This window comes from Salmo salar, chromosome ssa06 (genome assembly GCF_905237065.1).
Source record: "Salmo salar chromosome ssa06, Ssal_v3.1, whole genome shotgun sequence".
NCBI classification, from domain to species: domain Eukaryota; kingdom Metazoa; phylum Chordata; class Actinopteri; order Salmoniformes; family Salmonidae; genus Salmo; species Salmo salar.
Window position 1 is genome coordinate 7,968,991 of NC_059447.1, and position 13,843 is coordinate 7,982,833.

General features: G+C 48.7%; 1 protein-coding gene across 2 annotated transcripts in view; it reads left to right on the top strand.

The window, feature by feature from the left end:
• Positions 1–13,843, top strand: part of LOC106606244 (ubiquitin carboxyl-terminal hydrolase 7) — a 71,926-nt gene that overhangs the window by 40,367 nt on the left and 17,716 nt on the right. Inside the window, exons 17-24 of one of the 2 annotated variants that reach the window (XM_045719686.1) lie at positions 117–218; positions 324–429; positions 1,701–1,793; positions 2,156–2,223; positions 9,816–9,916; positions 10,112–10,265; positions 10,847–10,914; positions 13,620–13,728. In XM_045719686.1, coding sequence (XP_045575642.1) covers positions 117–218; positions 324–429; positions 1,701–1,793; positions 2,156–2,223; positions 9,816–9,916; positions 10,112–10,265; positions 10,847–10,914; positions 13,620–13,728 — 801 coding nt within the window. The remainder of the gene's footprint in view (positions 1–116; positions 219–323; positions 430–1,700; positions 1,794–2,155; positions 2,224–9,815; positions 9,917–10,111; positions 10,266–10,846; positions 10,915–13,619; positions 13,729–13,843) is intronic. The other variant, XM_045719687.1, reaches the window with a different exon arrangement.

Genomic DNA, 13,843 nt, shown 5'->3' on the forward strand with positions numbered 1-13,843 from the left:
AACCTGCCGTTCGACCACTGTTCTTCTTCTCCCAGAGGACGCCAAAGTAAGAAACCTTGAGAGGAACCATGCTTGTGTGTAGCCCCAGTCTGACAGTGTGTATTGATGTGCTGCAGGGTTTCCCACAGGACCAGATGAGGCTGTGGCCCATGCAGGCCCGGAGCAACGGCACCAAGAGACCTGCCATGCTGGACTATGAGGCAGACTGCAGCAAGTCTGTGAGTAACACAACCATCAGGCTGACCTGGAAACGGTCCTGTAGTCTCTTGGAAGACAGTATAGGGACTGGTGTGTGTGTAACCCTGTGTGTATTTCCTCCCCAGATGATAGACTTGAGCGACAATGAGAATCCCTGGACTATATTTTTGGAGACGGTGGATCCTGAGATGGCTGCCAGTGGAGCAACGTTACCCAAGTTCGACAAAGACCGTGAGTTTAGACATTTATTTTACAGATTATTACCGATTATCAAAGACTGTTATTCTGATATTCCTTTATTCTCAGGTTGTTTAGGGCACTGGGCGTTACGCCCTCTGACTGGGGGGGGTTACGCCCTCTGACTGGGGGGCGTTACGCCCTCTGACTGGGGGGGGTTGCCGCCCTCTGACTGGGGGGGTTGCCGCCCTCTGACTGGGGGTGGGGCGTTACGCCCTCTGACTGGGGGGGGTTGCCGCCCTCTGACTGGGGGCGTTACGCCCTCTGACTGGGGGGGTTGCCGCCCTCTGACTGGGGGGCGTTACGCCCTCTGACTGGGGGGGTTGACGCCCTCTGACTGGGGGGGGTTGCCGCCCTCTGACTGGGGGGCGTTACGCCCTCTGACTGGGGGGGTTGCCGCCCTCTGACTGGGGGGGGTTGACGCCCTCTGACTGGGGGGGGTTGCCGCCCTCTGACTGGGGGGTTGACGCCCTCTGACTGGGGGGGGTTGCCGCCCTCTGACTGGGGGGCGTTACGCCCTCTGACTGGGGGGTTGCCGCCCTCTGACTGGGGGGGTTGACGCCCTCTGACTGGGGGGGTTGCCGCCCTCTGACTGGGGGGCGTTACGCCCTCTGACTGGGGGGGTTGACGCCCTCTGACTGGGGGGGGGGGTTGCCGCCCTCTGACTGGGGGGGCGTTACGCCCTCTGACTGGGGGGTTGACGCCCTCTGACTGGGGGGGTTGACGCCCTCTGACTGGGGGGGTTGCCGCCCTCTGACTGGGGTGGTTGACGCCCTCTGACTGGGGGGTTGACGCCCTCTGACTGGGGGGGGTTGCCGCCCTCTGACTGGGGGACGGGGTTGCCGCCCTCTGACTGGGGGGCGTTACGCCCTCTGACTGGGGGGTTGACGCCCTCTGAGTGGGGGGGGTTGACGCCCTCTGACTGGGGGGGTTGACGCCCTCTGACTGGGGGGTTGACGCCCTCTGACTGGGGGGACGGGGTTGCCGCCCTCTGACTGGGGGGGGACGGGGTTGCCGCCCTCTGACTGGGGGGGGGGGCGTTACGCCCTCTGACTGGGGGGGTTGACGCCCTCTGACTGGGGGGGGTTGACGCCCTCTGACTAATGACCACTAAGTACAAAGCAGCTAGTTAAAGCCATTTTACTATTCTAGATGAAATCACAAGTCGTTTCAAAGAAATGGAAATGTTTTTTCATGTAACGGGTCAAGTAAAAATAGATTGTCCTTTTTTTAATGATCGTTCTCAAACTCTCTTCTCTTTTCAGACGACGTCATGTTGTTCCTGAAGATGTATGATCCAAAAAGCAGAAGCTTAAATTATTGTGGACATATCTACACAGCTATATCCTGTAAAATACGTAAGTATCCTGCTGTGTCTGGGCTGTGTGGTACAGACTCCTCTCCTAACAATACGTAAGGGGGGGGGGTGATGTGCCACCTTGTGGACTGATTGCGTCACTGTCATTTTAATTTAATTGTTTTACTTTGATCATTTAAGCCTCTAAAGTGCAGGAAATGGCAGAGGGGAGTTCAGTTAGGGAGGAGGGGGGGAGTTCAGTTAGGGAGGAGGGGGGGGTTCAGTTACCCCTCCCCCTCCTTACTCAGCAGCACCACCTTGTTAAATCCTGAGGAGAACCCTGTGGTGGATGTGGAGTAGTATTAGAGTTGAAAAGTGTGTGTGTGTAAAGCAGTGTTAAATGTATGCTGTTTTCTCTACCAGGAGACCTGCTGCCCGTCATGTGTGAGAGAGCAGGCTTTCAACAGGAGACCAGCCTTATCCTCTATGAGGTGAGAACACACACACACACACACACACTAGCCTTCTCTGAGGTGAGAACACAGGTCTAACACGTATCCACATACTAAGGGTGTAACAGTACACATATTTGTACCGACCCATTTGATACGGGGACCTCTATTGGATCCGCACTGTGAACCAGAATTAATACTTCATAAAATACAAACCACTAGTCCTCTACACTGGGTGGTAAACCTTCAGTAAATCTGATCTGATCATCAAACCACTAGTCCTCTACACTGGGTGGTAAACCTTCAGTAAATCTGATCATCAAACCACTAGTCCTCTACACTGGGTGGTAAACCTTCAGTAAATCTGATCTGATCATCAAACCACTAGTCCTCTACACTGGGTGGTAAACCTTCAATAAATCTGATCTGATCATCAAACCACTAGTCTTCTACACTGGGTGGTAAACCTTCAGTAAATCTGATCTGATCATCAAACCACTAGTCTTCTACACTGGGTGGTAAACCTTCAGTAAATCTGATCATCACACTACTAGTCCTCTACACTGGGTGGTAAACCTTCAGTAAATCTGATCATCACACCACTAGTCCTCTACACTGGGTGGTAAACCTTCAGTAAATCTGATCATCACACCACTAGTCCTCTACACTGGGTGGTAAACCTTCAGTAAATCTGATCATCACACCACTAGTCCTCTACACTGGGTGGTAAACCTTCAGTAAATCTGATCATCAAACCACTAGTCTTCTACACTGGGTGGTAAACCTTCAGTAAATCTGATCTGATCATCACACCACTAGTGTTCTACACTGGGTGGTAAACCTTCAGTAAATCTGATCATCACACCACTAGTCCTCTACACTGGGTGGTAAACCTTCAGTAAATCTGATCATCACACCACTAGTCCTCTACACTGGGTGGTAAACCTTCAGTAAATCTGATCTGGAATCAAACCACTAGTCCTCTACACTGGGTGGTAAACCTTAAGTAAATCTGATCTGAAATCAAACCACTAGTCCTCTACACTGGGTGGTAAACCTTCAGTAAATCTGATCTGGACATCAAACCACTAGTCCTCTACACTGGGTGGTAAACCTTCAGTAAATCTGATCATCAAACCACTAGTCCTCTACACTGGGTGGTAAACCTTCAGTAAATCTGATAATCAAACCACTAGTCCTCTACACTGGGTGGTAAACCTTCAGTTAATCTGATCATCAAACCACTAGTCCTCTACACTGGGTGGTAAACCTTCAGTAAATCTGATCTGGAAATCAAACCACTAGTCCTCTACACTGGGTGGTAAACCTTCAGTAAATCTGATCTGAACATCAAACCACTAGTCCTCTACACTGGGTGGTAAACCTTCAGTAAATCTGATCTGATCATCACACCACTAGTCCTCTACACTGGGTGGTAAACCTTCAGTAAATCTGATCATCACACCACTAGTCCTCTACACTGGGTGGTAAACCTTCAGTAAATCTGATCTGGAAATCAAACCACTAGTCCTCTACACTGGGTGGTAAACCTTCAGTAAATCTGATCTGATCATCAAACCACTAGTCCTCTACACTGGGTGGTAAACCTTCAATAAATCTGATCTGATCATCAAACCACTAGTCTTCTACACTGGGTGGTAAACCTTCAGTAAATCTGATCGAATCAAACCACTAGTCCTCTACACTGGGTGGTAAACCTTCAGTAAATCTGATCTGAAAATCAAACCACTAGTCCTCTACACTGGGTGGTAAACCTTCAGTAAATCTGATCTGATCATCACACCACTAGTCCTCTACACTGGGTGGTAAACCTTCAGTAAATCTGATCATCACACCACTAGTCCTCTACACTGGGTGGTAAACCTTCAGTAAATCTGATCATCAAACCACTAGTCCTCTACACTGGGTGGAAAACCTTCTGTAAATCTGATCATCAAACCACTAGTCTTCTACACTGGGTGGTAAACCTTCAGTAAATCTGATCTGATCATCACACCACTAGTCCTCTACACTGGGTGGTAAACCTTCAGTAAATCTGATCATCAAACCACTAGTCCTCTACACTGGGTGGTAAACCTTCAGTAAATCTGATCTGGACATCAAACCACTAGTCCTCTACACTGGGTGGTAAACCTTCAGTAAATCTGATCTGGAAATCAAACCACTAGTCCTCTACACTGGGTGGTAAACCTTCAGTAAATCTGATCATCACACCACTAGTCCTCTACACTGGGTGGTAAACCTTCAGTAAATCTGATCATCACACCACTAGTCCTCTACACTGGGTGGTAAACCTTCAGTAAATCTGATCTGGAAATCAAACCACTAGTCCTCTACACTGGGTGGTAAACCTTCAGTAAATCTGATCTGGAAATCAAACCACTAGTCCTCTACACTGGGTGGTAAACCTTCAGTAAATCTGATCATCACACCACTAGTCCTCTACACTGGGTGGTAAACCTTCAGTAAATCTGATCATCACACCACTAGTCCTCTACACTGGGTGGTAAACCTTCAGTAAATCTGATCATCAAACCACTAGTCCTCTACACTGGGTGGTAAACCTTCAGTAAATCTGATCATCAAACCACTAGTCCTCTACATTGGGTGGTAAACCTTCAGTAAATCTGATCATCACACCACTAGTCCTCTACACTGGGTGGTAAACCTTCAGTAAATCTGATCATCAAACCACTAGTCTTCTACACTGGGTGGTAAACCTTTAGTAAATCTGATCTGATCATCACACCACTAGTCCTCTACACTGGGTGGTAAACCTTCAGTAAATCTGATCATCAAACCACTAGTCCTCTACACTGGGTGGTAAACCTTCAGTAAATCTGATCATCACACCACTAGTCCTCTACACTGGGTGGTAAACCTTCAGTAAATCTGATCTGGAAATCAAACCACTAGTCCTCTACACTGGGTGGTAAACCTTCAGTAAATCTGATCTGATCATCAAACCACTAGTCCTCTACACTGGGTGGTAAACCTTCAGTAAATCTGATCTGATCATCAAACCACTAGTCCTCTACACTGGGTGGTAAACCTTCAGTAAATCTGATCTGATCATCAAACCACTAGTCCTCTACACTGGGTGGTAAACCTTCAGTAAATCTGATCTGGACATCAAACCACTAGTCCTCTACACTGGGTGGTAAACCTTCAGTAAATCTGATCATCACACCACTAGTCCTCTACACTGGGTGGTAAACCTTCAGTAAATCTGATCTGGAAATCAAACCACTAGTCCTCTACACTGGGTGGTAAACCTTCAGTAAATCTGATCTGAAAATCAAACCACTAGTCCTCTACACTGGGTGGTAAACCTTCAGTAAATCTGATCTGATCATCACACCACTAGTCCTCTACACTGGGTGGTAAACCTTCAGTAAATCTGATCATCACACCACTAGTCCTCTACACTGGGTGGTAAACCTTCAGTAAATCTGATCTGGACATCAAACCACTAGTCCTCTACACTGGGTGGTAAACCTTCAATAAATCTGATCATCACACCACTAGTCCTCTACACTGGGTGGTAAACCTTCAGTAAATCTGATCTGGAAATCAAACCACTAGTCCTCTACACTGGGTGGTAAACCTTCAGTAAATCTGATCTGAAAATCAAACCACTAGTCCTCTACACTGGGTGGTAAACCTTCAGTAAATCTGATCTGATCATCACACCACTAGTCCTCTACACTGGGTGGTAAACCTTCAGTAAATCTGATCATCACACCACTAGTCCTCTACACTGGGTGGTAAACCTTCAGTAAATCTGATCTGGAAATCAAACCACTAGTCCTCTACACTGGGTGGTAAACCTTCAGTAAATCTGATCTGATCATCAAACCACTAGTCCTCTACACTGGGTGGTAAACCTTCAGTAAATCTGATCATCACACCACTAGTCCTCTACACTGGGTGGTAAACCTTCAGTAAATCTGATCATCAAACCACTAGTCCTCTACACTGGGTGGAAAACCTTCTGTAAATCTGATCATCAAACCACTAGTCTTCTACACTGGGTGGTAAACCTTCAGTAAATCTGATCTGATCATCACACCACTAGTCCTCTACACTGGGTGGTAAACCTTCAGTAAATCTGATCATCAAACCACTAGTCCTCTACACTGGGTGGTAAACCTTCAGTAAATCTGATCATCAAACCACTAGTCCTCTACACTGGGTGGTAAACCTTCAGTAAATCTGATCTGGACATCAAACCACTAGTCCTCTACACTGGGTGGTAAACCTTCAGTAAATCTGATCTGGAAATCAAACCACTAGTCCTCTACACTGGGTGGTAAACCTTCAGTAAATCTGATCATCACACCACTAGTCCTCTACACTGGGTGGTAAACCTTCAGTAAATCTGATCATCACACCACTAGTCCTCTACACTGGGTGGTAAACCTTCAGTAAATCTGATCTGGAAATCAAACCACTAGTCCTCTACACTGGGTGGTAAACCTTCAGTAAATCTGATCTGGAAATCAAACCACTAGTCCTCTACACTGGGTGGTAAACCTTCAGTAAATCTGATCATCACACCACTAGTCCTCTACACTGGGTGGTAAACCTTCAGTAAATCTGATCATCACACCACTAGTCCTCTACACTGGGTGGTAAACCTTCAGTAAATCTGATCATCAAACCACTAGTCCTCTACACTGGGTGGTAAACCTTCAGTAAATCTGATCATCAAACCACTAGTCCTCTACACTGGGTGGTAAACCTTCAGTAAATCTGATCATCACACCACTAGTCCTCTACACTGGGTGGTAAACCTTCAGTAAATCTGATCATCAAACCACTAGTCTTCTACACTGGGTGGTAAACCTTTAGTAAATCTGATCTGATCATCACACCACTAGTCCTCTACACTGGGTGGTAAACCTTCAGTAAATCTGATCCATCAAACCACTAGTCCTCTACACTGGGTGGTAAACCTTCAGTAAATCTGATCATCACACCACTAGTCCTCTACACTGGGTGGTAAACCTTCAGTAAATCTGATCTGGAAATCAAACCACTAGTCCTCTACACTGGGTGGTAAACCTTCAGTAAATCTGATCTGATCATCAAACCACTAGTCCTCTACACTGGGTGGTAAACCTTCAGTAAATCTGATCTGATCATCAAACCACTAGTCCTCTACACTGGGTGGTAAACCTTCAGTAAATCTGATCTGATCATCAAACCACTAGTCCTCTACACTGGGTGGTAAACCTTCAGTAAATCTGATCTGGACATCAAACCACTAGTCCTCTACACTGGGTGGTAAACCTTCAATAAATCTGATCATCACACCACTAGTCCTCTACACTGGGTGGTAAACCTTCAGTAAATCTGATCTGGAAATCAAACCACTAGTCCTCTACACTGGGTGGTAAACCTTCAGTAAATCTGATCTGAAAATCAAACCACTAGTCCTCTACACTGGGTGGTAAACCTTCAGTAAATCTGATCTGATCATCACACCACTAGTCCTCTACACTGGGTGGTAAACCTTCAGTAAATCTGATCATCACACCACTAGTCCTCTACACTGGGTGGTAAACCTTCAGTAAATCTGATCTGGAAATCAAACCACTAGTCCTCTACACTGGGTGGTAAACCTTCAGTAAATCTGATCTGATCATCAAACCACTAGTCCTCTACACTGGGTGGTAAACCTTCAGTAAATCTGATCATCACACCACTAGTCCTCTACACTGGGTGGTAAACCTTCAGTAAATCTGATCATCAAACCACTAGTCCTCTACACTGGGTGGTAAACCTTCTGTAAATCTGATCATCAAACCACTAGTCCTCTACACTGGGTGGTAAACCTTCAGTAAATCTGATCTGATCATCACACCACTAGTCCTCTACACTGGGTGGTAAACCTTCAGTAAATCTGATCCATCAAACCACTAGTCCTCTACACTGGGTGGTAAACCTTCAGTAAATCTGATCATCAAACCACTAGTCCTCTACACTGGGTGGTAAACCTTCAGTAAATCTGATCTGGACATCAAACCACTAGTCCTCTACACTGGGTGGTAAACCTTCAGTAAATCTGATCTGGAAATCAAACCACTAGTCCTCTACACTGGGTGGTAAACCTTCAGTAAATCTGATCATCACACCACTAGTCCTCTACACTGGGTGGTAAACCTTCAGTAAATCTGATCATCACACCACTAGTCCTCTACACTGGGTGGTAAACCTTCAGTAAATCTGATCTGGAAATCAAACCACTAGTCCTCTACACTGGGTGGTAAACCTTCAGTAAATCTGATCTGGAAATCAAACCACTAGTCCTCTACACTGGGTGGTAAACCTTCAGTAAATCTGATCATCACACCACTAGTCCTCTACACTGGGTGGTAAACCTTCAGTAAATCTGATCATCACACCACTAGTCCTCTACACTGGGTGGTAAACCTTCAGTAAATCTGATCATCAAACCACTAGTCCTCTACACTGGGTGGTAAACCTTCAGTAAATCTGATCATCAAACCACTAGTCCTCTACACTGGGTGGTAAACCTTCAGTAAATCTGATCATCACACCACTAGTCCTCTACACTGGGTGGTAAACCTTCAGTAAATCTGATCATCACACCACTAGTCCTCTACACTGGGTGGTAAACCTTCAGTAAATCTGATCATCAAACCACTAGTCCTCTACACTGGGTGGTAAACCTTCAGTAAATCTGATCATCAAACCACTAGTCCTCTACACTGGGTGGTAAACCTTCAGTAAATCTGATCATCACACCACTAGTCCTCTACACTGGGTGGTAAACCTTCAGTAAATCTGATCATCAAACCACTAGTCCTCTACACTGGGTGGTAAACCTTTAGTAAATCTGATCGCATCACACCACTAGTCCTCTACACTGGGTGGTAAACCTTCAGTAAATCTGATCATCAAACCACTAGTCTTCTACACTGGGTGGTAAACCTTCAGTAAATCTGATCCATCACACCACTAGTCCTCTACACTGGGTGGTAAACCTTCAGTAAATCTGATCATCACACCACTAGTCCTCTACACTGGGTGGTAAACCTTCAGTAAATCTGATCATCACACCACTAGTCCTCTACACTGGGTGGTAAACCTTCAGTAAATCTGATCATCACACCACTAGTCCTCTACACTGGGTGGTAAACCTTCAGTAAATCTGATCATCAAACCACTAGTCCTCTACACTGGGTGGTAAACCTTCAGTAAATCTGATCATCACACCACTAGTCCTCTACACTGGGTGGTAAACCTTCAGTAAATCTGATCTGGAAATCAAACCACTAGTGTTCTACACTGGGTGGTAAACCTTCAGTAAATCTGATCTGATCATCAAACCACTAGTCCTCTACACTGGGTGGTAAACCTTTTTAAAGGGTAATTACACCCCATTTTTTTTTTATATATGACCCCCTAAACCGCAATGCGCACTGAACCTTGAGTTTGGTGAACGGGCTTGGTGAACCGCAAGCTGTACCACACACACACACACACTAGCCTTATCCTCTATTAGTTGAGAACACATACCCAACTCCAGGTCTGACACATCTACACAAACAGCCTCCATCTCCCATGTGTCTGTGTTCCAGGAAGTGAAGCCTAATTTAACGGAGCGGATACAGGACTATGACGTGTCACTGGACAAGGCCCTGGATGAACTCATGGACGGAGACATCATCGTCTTCCAGAAGTAAGTCATCCCTACATGGTCCCGGGAATCTAACATAAACCTACAGGAGGGTACAGAGTTGGAGAGCCCTGTTGTAGAGAATGTTATGCTCTTCCCAACACATCAATTGTGTTTGGAGAATTCAGTAACACATTGACTAGCCTCTCCCAGCTAATGTCTGTCTGTTTTCTATCTCTCTCCCTCCCCTCTCTACAGAGACGACCCAGAGAACGACAGCAGTGAGCTGCCCACAGCCAAGGACTACTTCCGGGACCTCTACCACCGAGTGGACGTTATCTTCTGTGACAAGACCATCCACAACGACCCCGGCTTTGTTGTCACACTCTCCAACAGGATGAACTACTTCCAGGTAACACACACACTCCCAACAGGATGAACTACTTCCAGGTAACACACACACATACTCCCAACAGGATGAACTACTTCCAGGTAACACACACACACATACTCCCAACAGGATGAACTACTTCCAGGTAACACACACACACACACTCCCAACAGGATGAACTGCTTCCAGGTAACACACACACACACACACTCCCAACAGGATGAACTGCTTCCAGGTAACACACACACACACACACACACTCCCAACAGGATGAACTACTTCCAGGTCAGCAAGAGGTCACACTGTCTTGCATTGTGACTGTTCCTTCAACATTTGGGTATTGTTCAACAAAGCTGGTGTGTTTGTTAAAGACATGCTCCGGTACTTTAGTCACTAAGAAAGTATTTTTTAACCTACCGCTTTGGGCTGGATGTGTCAAGGTGTTTGTTGTTCATACATGTATAATCTATCAGCAGAATTACTGTCTTACCTCAATTTGCCATGAAATCCGTAGTTTGAAAGCAACTGTTTTCTTGAAGCTGTGCTGCACCCAACAAAAGTGCTGGAGAATCTCTTTAACCTGTCTGTCTCTGTCTGTCTAGGTGGCGAAGACGGTGGCTCAGAGGTTGAACACAGATCCCATGCTCCTCCAGTTCTTCAAATCCCAGGGGTAGGACTGCCGTCACACACATGGACACACTCCGGTTTCACGCACCACACTGAGTCAGTACAAAAAGTTTGAAGCCCCAAGTTGACTTGTTGAGTAACCTGTCCCTCTCTCTCTCGTCCTACTCCCTCTCTCCCTCCTCCTTTCCTCTCTCTTGTCCTACTCTCTCTCTCCTCCTCCTTCCCTCTCTCTCCTCCTCCTTCCCTCTCTCTCCTCCTCCTTCCCTCTCTCTCTCCCTCCTCCTTCCCTCTCTCTCTCATCCTACTCCCTCTCTCCTCGTCCTTCCCTCTCTCTCTCGTCCTACTCCCTCTCTCCTCCTCCTTCCCTCTCTCTCTCATCCTACTCCCTCTCTCCTCCTCCTTCCCTCTCTCTCATCCTACTCCCTCTCTCCTCCTCCTTCCCTCTCTCTCTCGTCCTACTCCCTCTCTCCTCCTCCTTCCCTCTCTCTCTCGTCCTACTCCCTCTCTCCCTCCTCCTTCCCTCTCTCTCTCCTCCTCCTTCCCTCTCTCTCTCTCTCTCGTCCTACTCCCTCTCCTCTCTCCTCCTCCTTCCCTCTCTCTCTCTTCCTCCTCCCTCTCTCCTCCTCCTTCCCTCTCTCTCTCGTCCTACTCCCTCTCTCCTCCTCCTTCCCTCTCTTTCTCCTCCTTCTTCCCTCTCTCTCGTCCTCTCTCTCTCCTCCTCCTCCCTCTCTCCTCCTCCTTCCCTCTCTCTCTCCTCCTCCTTCCCTCTCTCTCTCCTCCTCCTTCCCTCTCTCTCTCCTCCTCCTTCCCTCTCTCTCTCTCTCCTCCTTCCCTCTCTCTCTCTCTCTCTCCTCCTTCCCTCTCTCCTCCTCCTTCCCTCTCTCCTCCTCCTTCCCTCTCTCCTCCTCCTTCCCTCTCTCCTCCTCCTTCCCTCTCTCCTCCTCCTTCCCTCTCTCCTCCTCCTTCCCTCCTTCCCTCCCTCTCCCCTCCTTCCCTCCCTCTCCCCTCCTTCCCTCCCTCTCTCCTCCTTCCCTCCCTCTCTCTCTCTCGTCCTACTCACTCCCTCTCTCCTCCTTCCCTCTCTCTCTCGTCCTACTCCCTCTCTCCTCCTCCTTCCTCTCTCCTCCTCCTTCCCTCTCTCCTCCTCCTTCCCTCTCTCCTCCTCCTTCCCTCTCTCGTCCTACTCCCTCTCTCCTCCTCCTTCCCTCTCTCCTCTTCCTACTCCCTCTCTCTCTCGTCCTACTCCCTCTCTCTCTCGTCCTCCTTCCCTCTCTCTCTCGTCCTACTCCCTCTCTCTCTCCTCCTCCTTCCCTCTCTCTCTCCTCCTCCTTCCCTCTCTCTCCTCCTCCTTCCCTCTCTCTCTCCTCCTCCTTCCCTCTCTCTCTCATCCTACTCCCTCTCTCCTCCTCCTTCCCCTCTCCTCCTCCTTCCCTCTCTCTCTCGTCCTACTCCCTCTCTCTCGTCCTACTCCCTCTCTCTCGTCCTACTCCCTCTCTCTCTCGTCCTCTCCCTCTCTCCTCCTCCTTCCCTCCTTCCCTCCTTCCCTCCCTCTCCCCTCCTTCCCTCCCTCTCCCCTCCTTCCCTCCCTCTCTCCTCCTTCCCTCCCTCTCTCCTCCTTCCCTCCCTCTCTCGTCCTACTCACTCCCTCTCTCTCTCTCGTCCTACTCACTCCCTCTCTCTCTCTCGTCCTACTCACTCCCTCTCTCCTCCTTCCCTCTCTCTCTCGTCCTACTCCCTCTCTCCTCCTCCTTCCTCTCTCCTCCTCCTTCCCTCTCTCCTCCTCCTTCCCTCTCTCCTCCTCCTTCCCTCTCTCGTCCTACTCCCTCTCTCCTCCTCCTTCCCTCTCTCCTCTTCCTACTCCCTCTCTCTCTCGTCCTACTCCCTCTCTCCTCCTCCTTCCCTCTCTCCTCTTCCTACTCCCTCTCTCTCTCGTCCTCCTTCCCTCTCTCTCTCGTCCTCCTTCCCTCTCTCTCTCGTCCTACTCCCTCTCTCTCTCCTCCTCCTTCCCTCTCTCTCTCCTCCTCCTTCCCTCTCTCTCTCCTCCTCCTTCCCTCTCTCTCTCCTCCTCCTTCCCTCTCTCTCTCATCCTACTCCCTCTCTCCTCCTCCTTCCCCTCTCCTCCTCCTTCCCCTCTCCTCCTCCTTCCCTCTCTCTCTCGTCCTACTCCCTCTCTCTCTGTCCTACTCCCTCTCTCTCGTCCTACTCCCTCTCTCTCTCGTCCTACTCCCTCTCTCTCTCGTCCTACTCCCTCTCTCTCTCGTCCTACTCCCTCTCTCTCTCGTCCTACTCCCTCTCTCCTCCTCCTACCCTCTCTCTCTCGTCCTACTCCCTCTCTCCTCCTCCTACCCTCTCTCTCTCGTCCTACTCCCTCTCTCCTCCTCCTACTCCCTCTCTCTCTCGTCCTACTCCCTCTCCTCCTCCTACCCTCTCTCTCTCGTCCTACCCCTCTCTCTCTCGTCCTCCTTCCCTCTCTCTCTCCTCCTCCTTCCCTCTCTCCTCCTCCTACCCTCTCTCTCTCGTCCTACTCCCTCTCTCCTCCTCCTACCCTCTCTCTCTCGTCCTACCCTCTCTCTCTCGTCCTCCTTCCCTCTCTCTCTCCTCCTCCTTCCCTCTCTCTCTCGTCCTCTTTCCCTCTCTCTCTCGTCCTACTCTCTCTCTCCTCCTCTTTCCCTCTCTCTCTCGTCCTACTTCCTCTCTCCTCCCTCCCTCTCTCCTCCTCCCTCCCTCTCTCCTCTCCTCTCTGGGCAGGTACAGAGACGGACCTGGGAATCCTCTCAGACACAACTATGAAGGAACTCTCCGAGATTTGCTGCAGTTCTTCAAACCACGTCAGCCCAAGAAACTCTACTACCAACAGGTAGGGGTGTGTGATATGATTGACAGTCATCATTGATGGTGACGTGACAGCAGTTGGCTGAGTATTTGAACTTGACTGGCGCATCCCAGTGAAGTGCTTCGAAGGAAGCATTTCC